An 18797-nucleotide genomic window follows, 5' to 3' on the forward strand; every position below is an offset into this window, starting at 1 on the left:
AAGAACAACATATGTAGTTAATTATTACCATTTTGTAGAATATTCTTGTATTTCACCTTTACTTGTTCCCAATTTCTAGTGGGTCCTGTGGAGGCTCTAATATGAAAGATTAAAGTATGAAAATGTTTAATGTACATATACTGTAATAACTGATTGAAAACCTCTAACACAATCACTACTTACGCATTTAATTTGTCTGCAACTTTTTGCCAGCCCTCTCTCCTGGCTTTTGCAGCCTTTGAGGTGTTCCCTGTCGTTTTTATTAAATTTTGGAACTCCCCATAGCCCTCCATCAAGAGTTCTTGTTCTGCCGCAGAGAAAAAGTGGGCGCGCTCTTTGGTCATTGTGGGCAACCAATAACAGCGTTGCTGATCAGTGTTTCTACTATCGATACATATCCCCTTTTAAACCAGCGCATGAACGCGCAGTTATCTCAGATAACTCAATCCAGCGATACTAATCATCAACAACAGGTGTGTTCGAAGAACCCAATTAGCCGGATCATGATTAGCACGATGAAATCATCTCGGATGTCTCATTTGATCTCGGATGTTTTAAGCAACGTACGAAGAACGAGCCCCTGATCTGAAAGGCACTTTACCAGCATTTTACCATTTGATTTGAGTATAACTAGCGTCATATCATACACGCACAGAACTTTAGAAGTATTCACGGCAACCCGTCAAAATAAAAGCTCGGTTTAACTTATTAAAGACCGTGTGCCATAAATAGGCTATATTACTATTATTTAGTAGAATGTACATAATACTACTACTTACTACTACTGTTAATTTTTTTTAAAGACATAATCACAAAATATTTTAATTTTAATAGTAAATCCCCTTCATTTGGCAAAAATGTAAATGTTTAATTTTCATTAATTCAAATATAAATGAATTAAAATTGCTTTATGCCTTCATCTGATATCCAGTAAAATTTAAATACACAACACAGAATTTCTGAGGGGGAAAACACATTTCATAAGGCTACTGTAAGAATAAATAAAAATTGTTTGCATGCATTCAAATAGCCTAATAGCATGCTAAAACACAGAATTTGGTAACAATAAAACATAAGGTGAGAAAACAATAAAACATTTCATACGGCCCTAAACGTGTCATTTTTGTTACACTTTTAATAAATTAAATGTTAAATTGTATAATTTTCATGATTTTAATGAATTAGACATGCTTTTAGATTAATAGCATTTAATTTGACCATTTAAAAAAAGAGTCCAGAAAAATTAAAACGGAAAAAAAACGGAATCCAGAAAAATTAAAATGGAAAAAATTGAATGTAGAAAAAAATAAAACGGAATTTGGGGAAAAATAAAACAGATTTCATAGGGCCCTATATCTGGAAATATTTTGGTTAAGAAGCAAATGAGAATATCAACAAATAGAACTTTGGATTTTAATTAGTACATGTATTAGTAAACGTTAGTTTCAATTAACATTTAACTAAGATTAATAAAAGATTAATAAATAAATCAACAAATACAGTACCTCAAGACATTTTTTTGTTCATGTAAAATATACCGCATGTTCTCGACTTGTTACATTTATCTTTAAATTAAAAAAATTACCCCCTTAATATTGTGGCAGTTTTTTCACCGTGGTATCGAAAATGGTATCGAGTATCGATATTTTTCAAGGTATCGTATCGAAGAAATTCCAGTATCGTGACAACACTAATATGGAGTCAAGAGATATATTTTGTTGTTGATAAGGACTATGTTGATGAGAGTGATGTAGTCATGTTCATTGTGAAGCTTACATTGTGATGTACCTGAGAGAAAACAGATCTGACCATCCAATTTTCACCAGTAAGAAAAAAGTGTTTTAAAGCTTGTTGTTTTGCAGAATGTCACAGTTATATATGACATGAGAATAAGGCCTGAAGTTAGGAAGAACATTTTAAGGAAAATATAATTATATTTTCATAATGATTTTTTTTTCTTCTCAAACCTTGTCTGTGGTGTAAAAACACCCCTGGCCAAATGCCCCCAGAGGGCATCACTTCCCACTCTGATAATTACTGTAGTTACCATGTTCTGCACATCACCCTTTCTTTTTCCCTCGGATGTAATCTATCTAGGTGGTTGGATAAAAATATTTGGACTTTATATCTAAAAATTTCTTCAACTTAGCACCAGCAAGCTTGCTAGCTAGACAGTTAGCATCAGCAATATTTACTTATTTTCAGTATGGTTATGAATAAACATTCATATCTGTCTACTCGGCTCGATGATCTAAACAATATAAAAATGTATACTGTTGATAAACAATATAAAACATACTAATCATGTGTAGCATTTTACTAAAAGTGCTAACGTTACAGCAGCGGGGAATATGGACGTGCATCCGTTATTTTATTTAATCTGTGTTATTTTAATGTTTCGTTTTTTGACCTAAAACACAGAAACACTGTCATCGATCTGTTTGCGTTCAATTATTTCAGTGGGCTTAAATAGATCACCCTTTACAGCAGATTTGACGTAAATATGATTTTCAGTTACAATAATTAATCCTAAAATTCGACATTAGTAACTTACTTTTCGCAGCATCAGTTGCACTCACAAGATCTCCCGGTTCTTTCTTACTCGTGAGTTCAGTTCACTGGAGACTCGCTCTAAACGGTTCGTTTGAATCAGTGAGTTGTCGACTCGAGAACAGCTGCGATCGGATCATTCCAATTCGTGAATGAATCGTTTGGTGCGATTTGCGAACCGATTTCATAGGTTTATTGAAAAGAATCAGTTTGTTCATGAATCAGACACCGCTTCTGCGTCTCGGAGCTCGTGATATATTTTAAGGAGAAACGATATGTTTTATGAAATGTAGTGAAGTAAAAAGTACGATCTTATGCTTTGGAATGTAGTGAAGTGAAAGTAAAAGTTACTCAAAATTAAACTACTCCAGTAAAGTACAGATACTTGAAAAATGTACTTAAGTACAGTAACGAAGTAAAGCTACGTCGTTACTGACCACCACTGGTTACTGTGTTTTTTTAGAATGAGCTAATACTGTTAGCTAGGGTTGGGCGATATATGACCATGTCGTGGCGATGATATGAAGTAGCTTGTAGCATAATATCCTCATAGCACAGTACTACTTAAAGTAACTGACACTTTGATAAAGAAGCGTGCATGAATGATTTGAAACTAATTCTAACAATGATGTATTTACAGGCGGTGAACCCAAATCCTACTGCCATCTCAACACAGCTGTGCCAGTTCTGCAGCTTTATTCTGATAAAGCAGCTGACCACCGTGTCCACCTTCACCTGTCTCTGCGGTCCAGTGTTGGGTGTAACGCATTACTAAGTTCTGTAATGAAATTACTTATCCACTGAAAAAGTAAAGTAAGGGATTGCTGTTCATTTTTAGGTAATTTAATTACAGTTACTCAAAGTATTTGCATCACATACTGTAAATAATTTCAACAGTTCTAAAATCAATATTGAATTTGAAATCTAAATTTAGAGTCTTTAACCCGCTGCTCGCAAGCGCGTTCACTTTCAGTTTTTACTGATTCACAGAGAAAACTTAAATACTCAGATACAGATAAGACTAAAATCAATCTAATCTAAAAAGGGCCTACTTTTATTTGTGTACACAGACAATAACAACAAAACATTGTGTTTTTCTAAAATAAACAAAACAAATGCTTTCTGCCTCAGTGAGCAACTTTCTACGCATCACAAACTCAGCGAATATTTGACACAGAGACATGAGAAATATATCTATGGAAAGCTTGAAGTGTCTACTTTTAAATGAATGAATTCAAATTGAAAATGAATATTATCTGATTATGTAATCCGTATGAAAGCAAGGTAGGCTACAGTCTTTCCTGTATCTGAAAGCTTAGTGTCTACTTTTAAATGAACAAATTCAAATCAGAAACGAATATTATCTGATTATGTAATCCGTATGAAACTGAGGTACAGTCTTTCCCGTATCTGAGCTCATTAAATGCAGTCACCTGCGCACACATGCCCTCACCTAAAAATAGATAAATAATCTTAAAATAATCAAGATTCATCTAATTTTCATCGTTTTGACCTCAGAAGAACAGTGCGATCTGATGCGGCTTTATTCAGTGGAGAAGATAATTTCTGTAATGTATTCTTACCTACATTAGTTAACGTGTTATTTTTACATAAACCTGTACGGATTTTACTAGTTGGGCTTTTCCTGAACATCTTGCCAAACTGAAATGTATTGTTTAACTTTTCTTAAGCTTTTTTGTTTTTCAGATATTTTGTAGAGTATTTCTATTTAAAGAAGGTTACATTTTTTATAAAAATGTTTAAGTATTACAGTTGTTTTAAAGCTAAAAGGCTAAACTATTATACGTTTGACTCAAATTGAAAGAATAAAGAGTTTAATTTCTATTGTCTATGCTTTAACGTTTATAGGTATTTTAAGATGTAGCCTAATTAGCTATTTGAATAATTAAGTTACTTATTGAGTAACTAAATTACTTTTCAGCCAAAGTAATTAGAAAAGTAATTGAAATACAATATTGATGATGTAATTAGTAACTGTAATTAATTACTTTTTGAACTTACCCAACACTGCTGCTGTCCATCACGTCCCTCGTTGCTGCATTTGATCATGGATGGGAAAGGGACATCGAGGCTGTCCTTGCCTGAGTGCACAGAGAGGATGAGGAAGACCCTGAACCACACAATCTTGAACAAGAGCAGAAGAACACGTTCGAGACAATCTGGCTCCTGCTGTGTCTGCTCCAAACATTAATGTGCTGCTCTCCATGAGCACCAGTACCTGTAAAACATTTACACAGAGTAAAACATTTTACATTCCATGTTTTTAGCATTCCATTTCTTGCAAAAATTTGTTTCATGTTTACAATAACATGCACATTTTTGCTATAGCTTTATTAATTTTGTGGTGTAGTGAACTGGTAAGCAGACGGTTGCTGGTTTGATCTCCGCACTCGTCACCGCCGGTTACAGCAGGGGGAATGAGGGTCTCTGTAATAAGAGCACTGCAAATCACTTCAGATAAAAGTTTCTGCCAAATTAATAAATGTACATGTGATTTTTGTAAATCCCTTATTGTGTCTTTGGCAAAAACGCTCAAAGTTGCTTATTTTTTTCTAAGTTTATTTCTTCAAGGTACTACTATAATATAAAGGCAGCGGCTATTTGCACTAAGTGTAAATAGCGATAGACGCTATTTATACTAAGTGTAAATAGCAATTAGATGCTATTTACACCAAGTGCAAATAGCATATTTTTTTAGTGACAGATGCTATTTACACTAAGTGCAAATAGCAATGGATTCAAATAGCGATGCAAATAGAAATAGAATATATTTACACCAAATGAAAATAGCAGTATTTTTTAACGATATGCTATTTACACTAAGTGCAAATAGCTATAGATGCTATGTACACTGTTAAAATAGCAAGATTTTCTGATATTTATACTACTTATTGCAAATAGTGGCAATTATCTGCACCCCAGTATTGTCGTACATTATAAAACAGTACGCAATAATAACGTACTGAGTGTAAATTATAATTTTAATTCAAATTATTAAATGGATCCCACCTTATTGGGACAATAAAGCCCTCCCTACACCTACCCTAACCCTACCTGATACATTATTTTCAACTTTTTGATTATTTCCTTCATTTTTATTGAAAATAAATGCCTTTCTGATGCGATATGAGATTTGAAAAGGGAGAAAAAATTGTTTGGCAAAAGGTGGGATTGAACTCGGTCGATCGCGTCAAAAGGCATGCGCCTAACCATCTATGCCACTGAAACTGATGTTGAACTAACTTCTTTTTTTATTCTTGTCTAACCCAATCACACGTTAGTGGGCGAAGTTAGTGTAAATAGCCTTTGCCAACAAGATGGGCTATTTGCACTTAGTGTAAATAGACACTCCGTAATATAAATGCATACATATATTTATTACAATTTCTATTTGGGGGGGTTTAAAAAGTTAATTCGCCCAAACATATAAATTAAATTATTATTTACTTGCCCAACTGTTCATTTGTCACAGATCTGCCAGGCTCTGTCACCAGCCAATCACAGCGCACTCCCTCACCTGAGTACTGATCACACGCACCTGCACATCATTGATCCACTCATCAGCCACGCCATAAAGTCACACACCTCACAGCACTCATTGTCTGGTCTTGTTCACGCAAAAAGGACTGCTACAGCTATCACAGCTCTATGCCTATTACTTACTTCCTTCCTTGTTTACTTACCTGCAGTGTTTCCTCCCAAGTGTGTTCTCCAGTGATTCCCCAGTCAGTCTGCTCCTGTGTTCTGTCCCAACCATCCGGGTGAGGTGTGTGTTAAGTTATTATAACTGTGATCTACATTGCCTGCAAGCATGACGCAAACTGTAAAGTGGGGCATGCGAATACAGCATACTTTTAAAAAGGGACTCTATTTGCTGAGGTTGTATGTCAACACTGCACACTGTATACATGACTGGAATTGAATTAAAATTCAACAGTTTTCTTCCTGCTTAAAAACAATTGTGTATTTGCTACATATATATTTGCTGGGACAGCTACAAGAAAAAACTTTTGTAACAATGAATCAAAACTCATTTCGAAGAAATTATTTAAGAATACTGGCTTTAAGGCTACTACACTTGTTTATAGTTAGAAAGTACACTGTAAAAAAAATTAAAAGTAAAATTACAAACAATGTTACAAGCTCAAACTCCTCAGAAAACTTTAACAAACACACTGATCAGAATGTGCACTTGTTTGGAGTGTGAGAAAGAAACCCTGCTTGACATTTGAATAAAAAGCAGAACGTGTAGAAAAGGGTCTGAATTGTATCCTAGCAAGCAATGTTTGTGAAATATTCAAATATGCACAATTTAGAATCCTCAATATGTCAAATGTGCATGTCTTTGTATTATGGAAACACATGCTATGAGGTGACAGGACTAATCATTCTGCTGCAAGCACAGTGTTGGAATGAATAGCAATACATGCATTATCAAACTGCTCAATTATTGTTGATTTATTAGGACAGCAATGACAACAATGTTCATGATGGAACATTGCTCTTATGCTGATGATACATGGGGCAACTTTTTAAGAAATTTTGCCAGGCGACTTTTCTTGAGCAGTGTTGCTTGGGCACATTCTCATTGAGAATGGTTAAGAAATTTCTCTCTGGATAATTTAGATGGATCATGGGCCCTGTGTCTCACCTACCCGTTGACGGCAACATTGTCCAAAGTTAACCGTTAAAAGTACAGATACCTTACAGTGAAAATTACTCCACTACACGTTACAAGTCACCAATTGCAAAACAACTTGAGTAAAAGACTTGGAGTATCTGATTTTTACAGTACTTACTGTATTTTCTTATACTAAACAGGCTCAAAGAAGCACTAGTGACTAGTCAAAGAGACATGCCATTTAAAAACTGTAACATTGTGGAGAAGCTGGGAAAACGGGGAAGGATCTATGTGCAGGTATTTAATGGAAAATCTAGAACAAAAACAACAGAATGACTGGCAAACAGACAACCATTACATTTAACAACTCACAAAGAACTAAACAAACACTAGGGCTATATACACAGGCGACTAACAAGCTTAACATTTACATTACATTTACATTTAGTCATTCAGGAGATGCTTTTTTCCAAAGCGACTTACAAATGAGGACAATGGAAGCGATCAAAATCAACAAAAGAGCAATGATATGCAAGTGCTATAACAAGTCTCAGTTTGCTTAACACAGTATATATATATATAATAAAAAATAAAACAGATAGAATAGAGCAAGCTAGTGCAAGCTATTTTTTTTATTATTTTTTTTTAAGAAAACAAGCATTAAATTAATAGAGTGCAAGTCTAAAAGGGACAAGTTTTTTTTTAAAGAATAGAATTAGAATAGAGTGCTAGAGTCAGAGGGTCAAATAAAGATGGAAGAGATGTGTTTTTTAGCCTAAAGACTAAGCTAAGGACTCAACTGCTCGAATTGATTTGGGCAGGTCATGCCACCAGGAGGGAACATTTAATTTAGAAGTCTGTGAAAATGATTTTGTGCCTCTTTGGGATGGCACAATAAAGTGATGTTTACTTGCAGAACGTAAGCTTCTAGAAGGCACATAAGTCTGAAGTAGTTAATTTAGGTAAAGGGGTGCAGAGCCAGTATTGGTTTTGTAGGCAAACAATACCTTGAATGTTATGCGTGCAGCTATTGGTAATCAGTGCAAATTGATAAACAGAGGTGTGACGTGCATTCTTTTTGGCTCATTAAAAATTTGTCTTGCTGCCACGTTCTGGATTCATTGTAAAGGTTTGAATAGAACTAGCTGGAAAACCTGCCAAGATAGCATTGCAATAGTTTGCAATAGCAATTTCAACTGCATTGTGAAATTGTGAAGAAACGAGGGGTTTGATGCAACCACAAACAGTTCTGTCTTGGCAAGGTTGAACTGAAGGTGATGGTCTTTCATCCAGCAAGAAATGTCTGTTAGACAAGCTGACATGTGAGCAGCTATCATCGGATCATCAGGATGGAATGAGAGCTAGAGTTGAGTGTCATCAGCATAGCTGTGAAAAGCCATGTTTCTGAATGACAGGAACCTAGAGATGCCATGTAGACAGAGAAGAGAAGTGGTCCAACAACTGAGCCCTGAGGCACCCCAGTAGTTACAGATTGTGACTTGTATACCTTGCCTCTCCATTAGATTATTGATTTATTTATTATTTTTATTTTGTCTCATCCGTCCCTATAGTGTTGACCTGCATTCAGAAGATTTTGACAGAATTAACCACCTCTAGTTGGCCATGGCATTGCTTTTATTTTGTTTTATGTGATTTTAATTTTGAGCTAATTCAGTTTAAATATTTAAGTATGCAGGGAAAGCTAATCAAATTATAGTCCACTTTATTTATGTTTGTGATAACCTAAATTGGCAAATCAACTATGACCATAATTATAATTAAATTATTATAATTTAATAATTATAACTGAATTTAATAATTATAACTGAATGTTCACTTGACAAGATCAATTAAATTCATTCAGGACAAATAAAAGTGAGTAAAATGTCAATCTCATTTTTGATGATGACAGGGCCTGGATGAATGTTCTCTTTGTTGTAGTGACAGGCAGTCATTTGCCACACATCCAGAATATAAACACCAACATCCTGAAAAGCCCATCGCATAATTTTGTCCAACTGTTGAGAATACCAGTCACTGCCGAAAATATCCTATTATAAAGACAAAGAAACCCAACATCAACCCTAAACTTGCCATCACGGTGTGGCCTCTTTTTATTTGAACAAATTAAACTGTATAAGCTTACCTTATAGCCAGTGTTGACCGTCTTGATTATAACGGTAGTGGCAGGCGCCCGCTGTAACAATGCTAGAATAGCTTTGCGGATCCTCAACACTCTATGGGTGAAGAAATCCAGAGGGTATGTGGTGAAATGGGGCCCCAGATTGAATATAATAACTGTGTGGGGTCCTCCAGCCAGGTCATCAATCTCATTACTGATGTAGTGCAGATTAGCAACTGCTGATTTTCGACTGCGGAGAGGAATGCCGTGAGCCCTCCAGTGTAAGTCAATGTTGTTCTCCACATCCACTGCTAGGAGCGGTCCTGTCTGATGTTGGACATGCAGGTTAATTTGCTTCAGGGCTGAAAAACAGTCAGTGACACCAATAAATATGACCCCACAATTACTGCATAAATTATATATAATATATAATTTAACCAATAAGCAGCTCCTTTCTCACTTGATACTGCTTTCACAAAGTAATCAAACCACTGTCTCATAGTAGAGTCTCCCATCATGTAGATGTGTTTGTCTTTCAGGCACTCTGTTGTCGTTTGGGTTGTAAAATGGCGGGTGCTACAGACAAAAGACATCCACACATCATTCAGGTAAAAGCCGGCTGGAACTGGAGTGTGTAAACCAGGACGACATTTCTCTTTTACATCTGGAAGATAAGTAAATGATGTAAAAAAATTAGTAAACTGAAGGGTCTTTAAGAAAGGTATGAGTTTCCCTAAACTGTATTTTTATTTTGAAATTAATTACTTTTTTTGTGCAACACATTTCCCTGCATCTCTGTACTGTACTATTGTTCTGGGTTAAACTATTGACCAACATACCAATAGTTTCATTTCCATGGAAACGAAAAATGTTGATGATGCTTTTATCTCCATTGATACCGTTGTTACTTTGTTTCCTGCCAAAGAGAACATGTTTGTCTGTCATGCTGCCTTCCAGCAATGCATTAAATAAATCAAGTATAAAGTCAAGAATCTTTTAAATCTCACATAAGCATCTTCTCTTTATTAGTCAGACGGTTTCTATAACCGCCCATAGAGTGGTACACACGGGCACTGCATGGCAGTGTTTTGGGTCTCTGGCAGCGCCATGTTTCTCCGGTACGGGGATCATTGTATTCACAGCAACAGTCTACAGTTCCCATACTCTCTAGTCCATTGTTGTCCCACTTCACATTACACATCACTGTTTCACTCAACCTGGTCATATTTGGTCCTGGTCCCTCATAAAATCCATTAAAGAACACTCTGTCAGAGTCAGTATCTCTATGACGCTTCAGGACCTGCACAGCTTCACTGGAGTGAATTAGACGCACCGCCACCTGAGCCTCGCCGACCCACGGCAGGAGGAAACGCACAGAGTAGGAGCCATTGAGCAGGTCCACCACCTCCCCAAACACACTGGCCTGTGACAGAGGAACATTCTCAGTACAACTCTCTCTGACCCAGGTGCAGAGCTTAAATACAACAGTTAGTAGTCCTATTAAAACAATGTGTACAATCACTGACCTTAGTTTTAGACCAGAACAGCTTGGCTTGAAAAAAGTCACCTCCATAACTCTTAGATTTATTATCAAAATCCTTTGCATGCACTGTAACAAAAAGCTCCTCTCCAATTTGATAACTTTTTTTCAGGTTCTCTATGATGAATTTGGTGTGAGCTGGACTAGTACTCATGGTCACTTTTGTGATTGATCTGTCAGGCTCTGCCCAGTAAACTGCCTGCTGTAACCTGGAGTAGGCATCTAAACTGATTCCAAATTCAGAGTAAAAGGAGTTTACAAGTGACTCTTCTGAACTGAATCCTGAAGGAGAAGTGGAGTTTGGTGAGTCAGAGAGTGCTGCAAGGTGCTGAGACAGAAAGATTGGTAGAGGATGTTTCTTCCTTTCATTACCCATAGAGGACCATACAACCTACAAATACATAATAAATGGTTATTAATGAAAAATTCTGTCTTTGTTCCCCCTTGGTTCAAACTTCTCTCCATGGGAGTGGTATTCTGACAGACTCATAGTGGTATTTGGGGGCCTGAAACTGCAAACTTTTGAAAACAGGTTTCAAAGTGCAAGTTTTTTAAAATTTTATCGTCTTCTTGTAAACTATGGAAACACAAATTTGATGTTATGCGCATGCATATTAAACGTTCAGTCTATAAACTGTAAAAAAAAAAAATCTAATTGTATGATCAGTAAGTCATGCCAGCTTATGTTGTTCATCAAAATTAATTACATAAAGTTCAACTTTATTTAAAAAAAATAGGTTTAATGTAATTTGAGTTTAAATGAACTTGTAATTAATTGATTTATACTTAAAATTTGAAAGCAGCAACTGAACTTCAGTTTTAGGTTGAAATAGGTGGAGATTTGAAAGTCGGAAAAACTTTCAGTTTTTAGTACAATCACTGTCATGTAAACAAACCCTTAGTCATAGGTCTTCTACCATTGTTCTGCAAAGTTTATTTCCAACCTGCTTCAGCTCACCTGCAGCCTGTTTTTTTTGTTTTTTGTTTTTTTTGTTTTTTTTTTGTGATCCTGAAGAGCTTGATTAGCTGGTTCAGATGTGTTTGATTAGAGTTATAGCTAAATTCTTTAGAACAGTTTGTCCCCATTAGCAAGGTTAAAGACCTAATTGGAAAGGCTGAAGTGAATTACTAGCAGTTGTGAGCATCATTGCAGTGGACATGTAGGCTATGGGAAACCTGAGCTTTTGGCTCATTCCTGGAAACTGGTGCATCATAAATTTTTTTTATTTAAAATGCTTAAAACAGTCAACAAAATATTAACAGAGTGGATAAAATTACTTTGGTCTGAAGTTAATTTTGAGACATTGCGAAACATTGCTTAGGTTTGAATTAGGGCTGTGCAATTATTCGAAATCAAATCAAAATCGCGATTTGAGACGTTGAGTTTCAGAGCATATGACTGCCAGCCTTGAGTGGCGGTCTTACTAACCAATAGAGTGAGCGCACCTCCGTTCTTCCCGATCAGCACTGCTCTAGCCAACTGCGTAAACGCCCACCATTTAAAAAGGATCAGATCGAAAGTTAGGCAAATTAAAACTAAAGACAAACGTATGTAACTACAGCTTCGAAATGACAGACAATGAACCAAAAAGGTAATTTACAAGAGCTGCGTCACAACGCATATCAAGAGCTCCCTTATCGGTTCTGCTTTCAGTACATGAACTTATCTTACACATTTTATCTCCCCAACAGATTAATTTGAAATAAATTTATGTTCGCTAATTCAGAAGCCCGCACACACAGCCCATCTCTCTGAATGCTTCTCACTGCCCCACACTGTGCGTCTCCCGCGTCTCACGGACGAGCCATTTACACGCAGCCTGTCTCCTAATGCTAATTTATACTCACGGTCTCGCGCCCAGTTCTGCTCCGCAAGTCACTCACGAGCGCATCTGGCAATATGGACGAGGCCTGACGCACGCGCGCAACCATTTCACTTGGATGAAATGAAACATTCAGCACATTTCCCACTTGTTCTTAAAATCCCAAATACTTAAAAATGAATAAATCAGCCCGCGTAACATGTAATACTTTAATAATTGACTAAAGAAATACAGTTCTTTATTTATTAAAAATAAACAAATCTTTCCTGTGAAATTCAGTAATTCTGTAAAAGTAGTAATACCATTATAATCTTCCCTGCAGAAAAAAAACAAAAGAAAAGTAGAACCCCTCCCAAAACACAATAGAAAATGTAATGGATTTAAGGGTTATAATGGGAATTGTAATGGTTTTAATAATGTAAACTATAATGGTGTCTACTGGTATTTGATGCATTCTATTGGTGGGATGTAATCTAGCAGATGGCAAAAAAATAGAACAACAGTAGCCTAATTCCTATTGGAATAATGCCCAAAACAAAAAGGAATTTTGTAATGGTTTTTATGGAAACTATAAGAATTTCTGTGATGGTTTCTATTGTTTTTTTGTTTTTTCAGCAGGGTAACGATACTCATACTGTCCTGCACATTATTGACAATATTGAGCTGAAGCTTGACTTTGCCAATTTAAAATTGCAAATCAAATCGCAATATCTGTCAAAAAAATCTCAATTTGATATTTTTCCCCAAATCGCACAGCCCTAGTTTGAATACACAACTTTTTTTTTTAATTAAACACAAAACACTTTCACTTACTACCACTTACTACTATCACTGTCCATTATGTTAAGTCATCTTTTGACATTTTGAGTGGACATATTGATATTGACCACATCAGATTGGAATGTTAAAATTAATTTAAAACAATATACAATTAGTGAAACAGAGGAACTCACTCAATTTACAAAGTTGTTTTCCTTACAAGGAAGTGATGTCAGCTTTATGTTTTAGTCATAATTGTATTTCATTTGAAGTTAGAAACTAACTTGAGGGACAAATGTATTATACATATTAAATATATTATAATTGTTCAATAACTGAAAAATAACATCTATCTAGGCAAAAAAAATCGATGGCTTAAAATTCTTAAAACGTTTTAAATATATTTTTAAATGTATTTCTGTATGCTTAAAGCAAAATTGTGTTTTTTATGATAAAGACAGCTTTATAATTTATTGCTAATTATTGCCGAATAATATGACCTTTTTGCTCCATGTTGCAACGACGGTCTCTATTACATTTCTATTTTTTTCCTTACAAATGCCACACAAAGGCGTTATTTCGTTTGGATTGCTGACAGCACTTGTGTGTTTTTACTCGCGACACTATAGAATTATATTTGCTACACATAGCCTACAGTTGTTACAAGTTATTCATTTGTAATTATCTTAACATAGCCTACTTTTATATTATAATTAAAACTTTTCTTTTTTTTTTTTAACTAGACTGCCAGGAGAATAAATGTAAACAAACACAATCTGCAGAATACGGCAATGCAAATTGTGAAGGATCTCAGACATCTTTCTGATATCTGCGACTATAGAAAACATAGACAACACTGATAAGTTCAGAATGAGCTACAGTATAGCTACAATAAGAACACACCTGTCAGTGCATGTACTTAATAGACGCTATATCACGGAGAATATTATTGTTGTCAAAAATAATTGACAGTTTTACAATAGCAATATGGTAAGGTACCCGATATTTTGTATATGCTATTTATTTTGAATTATTTATTGGATTATTTGTTCATTTCTGCCCTGTGAGGAGTTAAGGAGACTTACATGCATGCATACATACATACATACATACATACATACATACATACATACATACATTAAATATATAAATAAATAGGCTACTGCCATATTAAAAGATTCTGTGACAAACACTTCTTTTAAAGAACTTACCAGAAAACACGTGATTACCAGTAGACACAGCCCAGTAAAAAACCTGCGTAAACATGATCTGTTCTTGTGAACTGAAAACAAAAAAAAAACTGCATCAATGCCTAAATCTACTTATGAACTGGTTATGAAGCTCAACTCAAGACAGAGACTTCTGTATTTCAGGAAAAAAACAACAACAACAAAAAAAAAACAATGCTGAATGGGAAAATGTTGCCAGAAGGAACACAATAAAAATATTTATAAATGTCCTTTTTTGTTTTGTTTATTCTTGAAATTTTAATTTTAATAAATATATATTTATTAAATTTAAATTTGATAATTTATAAATAATTTGGCAGGTCAGATGTATTAGGCTAAATTATAGCCTATTTATAAGCTATTATTCTATATAATTAGATTATGTTATGTCCGTGACAAAATGACAAAGTGTTCATAAGTAGCCCAACTTACATTGTTGTTCCCGATTTTCAAGCTCTGGTTTATTTCTTGAAGGCATAGCCTACTTTTGAAGACACCTAATTGAAAAAGTAATATTCCAAGAGCCTTTTCATTAAATGTTTCCAATGAAGTGTTTTAGTCTGTCCGTGTGTATCTGGTTAACCGGCGTGCTGGTTTAAGATTTTACTCTTACTACGCCTTGTTTTATGAATATTAATTAGTTACAAGACTTATCTGATTTGCTGAAAGAATTGAGGGAATGGTTAATCCTACAATGCTCAGGAAGCTAATTGGCGGCGTCCACGGACTCACGGAGTCTTTCAAAACCGTTTCCTATTCATTTTCAATGGTAGTGCTAAACCACTACGGATGCAATATTCTTTCGGCCGCTAGTGCTCTCATGGCGCTCTTCCGTGTTTCGACACCGCGGGAAGTTTGAATTATTTTTATTTATTTATTTTTATTATGCAATTATGTACATATTAATACAAACATATGCATCTCACAACAGTAGTAGAAATGAAAAAGGGCATACAGAGAAAGAAAATAAAAAAAATAAAATAATAATAAAAATAAAAAAAATCTTTGCCAGGGAAAATGAAAAAAAAAAAATTGCCAGGGAAAACAAACAAAAAAAAACATTTAACTAACCAAATTAAACTGACATAATGCTTCATAGGTCTTTTTAGCTTTTCTGTTTCTAATATTGTGCAAAGTAGTACCATATTGTTTAAGTTCTTTAATAAATGTTCAAAATTTGACTTAGCTTTAGCCCATTTCTTTACATGAACATGATACTTTCAAAGTAAAATAATTAGTTGTGTATAAGAAATTAAAATTTTTAGTTTTCGTTTACGAAAATAACCTTGATACAACATACAGAACAATGATGTAGAAGACTTGAATCTGAGGGTGGAAATGTGCCTTGCAAATGGCAAAAAACAAGATTTACAAATATAATACACTCACTGCAACAGCTATTAAGGTAATAAAAATAACTTAGAAACAGTAGTATATTCCTAAATGTTGACAAATTTACATACAGTATATTAACAATCTGGAAACAGTATTGGCCAAATGTTTGTCCAATCAAATCCTCTTTTGAACGAGTAAGCCCCTCCCACTAATTCCACCGTTAAGTTACTAAAAAGTTTTAAAAACGAAAAATTTAAAACGTTATATTAAATATGTGATAAAGTATGCCATAACAAGTAGAAGACTCTTCGCTATATGTGCGCTTGTTCTCACAGGTCAGAAATGTTGGTAAAGTTTCCCTAAATGTTCAGGAAACAGGACGTGGAACATTAGCAGTAAGACATTTTTTCCCAGTTTAATTCAATCTATTATGTTTCAGTTTATAGTATTATGAATGCCATTTTGCTCATCGCAGGTTGTGCAGACATACAGAACTATGAAGAAGGATGAATCGCACTGTGTGTTACAGTGAAAGGAGAGCTGGAATACAGTAAGTAAAATATCATGGAAGAGGTCACTCTAAAAAAGAAATTAAATATGAATTAAGTGCACTAAAATGTATACATTTGATATAAAAAGCATATGGGTAGTTGACAAATAGCCAGTAAAAAATGCCTTTTTTGTAAAAGACCATTTTTGAAGAAGAAATGCATATATTTATGTAGTGTGAAGTCAGGTCTTTGAGAAAATATAAAGGGTCCCTAACTTAGTCAATTCTTTCATTTTTTTTTTTTACATTTTTACTGAACTGTACCATAAATTTGTCCTCTTGTGTGACATAGCAAAAATTAATAATAATATATAAATAGCATTAGAGAGATTTATCTTCATTGTTAGACACTTATTATCATATAGTGTTATTTATTTAATATGAAATTATAATTAACATAATTTTTTCCCCTTGACTTGTTAGTCAATTTCAAGACAAATTTTGACGACAAGACAAACTTTGCTGTCATCTGTTCAAAACTGCTAAATATTAAACCATTTTAAGATGAGAGATATTTATATCTCCCCTATTGCAATACTCAACTGTTTGTTTTCTTTAAGAAATTTTGAGATAAAAAGAAATCTGTGGTTCTTTCATGTGTCACACCACAGGACATTACGTCAAACCATAGGACATTATGTCACACTAAAGGACAGAAATGGTAGTTATTAAAGTATTTCTATTTAATTTTGAACATGTCAAATGAGAAAGTAAAATTTTGATACAAACAATATCAACATGTTTTTGTAAACAAAACAAAATAATTTTCATAAAATTCAGTCTCGTAGTCAATCATATGTTACTGAAACTCTTCTAGCATAACTCTTCTATCTATTATTTTACCTTAGATATCATCAAACTAAAAGTCAATATTCTCTTCTCTAGAAATATACAATAAAGAAGGAATGTTTGAGGACTATTGCTATTATGACGTCGATGAAGATCAAAAAGATGAGCCCATGAGCAGCATCGAATGGTTTGATCTTCGTAGCCGCAGAAAAAGACAAATCTCAGAGGTGCAAAAGAAAGAGAGTCATATACACAGTGTATGTGGGGTGAGCACAGAAAACAGTCTCTTTATGCATTTAAATGATTGATTTGTTATATAAGTATTCAGCAGAATTATGATTACTTGTTTGGTCTAAAAATCAGCTATTTTTTTCCTTTCTGTCCTCACACAGCATGAAAAAGAAGAATACTGTTGGCATGGCCATGGTGGAAATCTCACTTCTAAGTGGACTGATACCAAACACCAAGGATTTGGAACATGTGCTTTTTTTAACAATTCAAAAAAAAAATCTACCTCTCTGTCTTTCTCTTTGTACTCCATAATATTTCCAGAACTTCTTTTTATTATTTGATTATATTGTAAATAGTATGTTATTTTATGAATAAGCATTGTGCATCAAAATAACAAATAAAAAACAAAGTAATAATAAAAATAAGACATAATAAAATAAATAAATACAAAATATAAAATAAAAATTTATATGAAGGGTTGCAAATTTAGCCCAAACTTGATATTATAAGTAAAAGTTATTATCACCAAATGTAATTTCCTGGCTTTGTTTTGTTACAGATAATACATGTCACAAATTAATTAACATTTGAATGTATATATATATATATATATATATATATATATATATATATATATATATATATATATATATTTATAATTCACAGAATGTAAAGGGCTCGGAGAGGTACGTGGATCACTATGAAGTCCATAAAGTCTTTCTTTATTTTGCAAAGGTAACAGAAGACTTTCTATTCCAGTATTCCATGAATCTGATATTTCTTCTTCGTATATGTTTTGCTTTGTTTTTAGTTTTTCTTTACTGCTGAATGTAAACATAATGTGGCTAAACTGGCTCATCAGTGTTTATGCAACAGATCAAGCTTAAACACATAAATTATTTGATTTTATGTCAACAGATCACTGAAAGCGAAGAGTGTCTTCTGAGCAGGTTGTTCCCATGGGCCTTGTCCAACCTGCTTCTGCTGTCATTTGACTATTACAACCCAGGTCATCAAACGCTATGAATCGCTTTGCTGGCAACACTTCTGAGTGCTGAACACTGACTAATGCTATTTGTTCAATGTGTTACACAGAAAAGAGATGTGGCATATTTTATACAGCCCCTCACAGCGCCCAATGATTTCCAAACTGTGTAGTGGGGATGTGTGAACGTGCCGAAGGTGGGGAAAACTCTAGTATACTGTGATATATGTTTTGCTTAAGTG

At 34.3% G+C, this 18797-nt stretch overlaps 1 protein-coding gene across 1 annotated transcript; it reads right to left on the reverse strand.

Moving 5' to 3' along the window:
- Window positions 1-3979: 3979 nt before the first annotated feature.
- LOC306853794 (NXPE family member 3-like) lies at window positions 3980-15241 on the reverse strand (the record flags this gene model as incomplete). Its single annotated transcript, XM_079391448.1, has 9 exons — window positions 15098-15241; window positions 14648-14718; window positions 10841-11245; window positions 10322-10737; window positions 10080-10230; window positions 9804-9890; window positions 9339-9641; window positions 4573-4695; window positions 3980-4003 (listed from the first exon to the last, which is right to left on the reverse strand). Exons 1-9 carry the CDS (start codon window positions 15141-15143, stop codon window positions 3980-3982), a joined length of 1626 nt encoding a protein of 541 aa, XP_079247574.1. The 5' UTR covers window positions 15144-15241.
- Between the last annotated feature and the right edge of the window lie 3556 nt (window positions 15242-18797).

This window comes from Barbus barbus, assembly GCF_936440315.1.
Source record: "Barbus barbus genome assembly, chromosome: 34".
Classification (NCBI taxonomy): domain Eukaryota; kingdom Metazoa; phylum Chordata; class Actinopteri; order Cypriniformes; family Cyprinidae; genus Barbus; species Barbus barbus.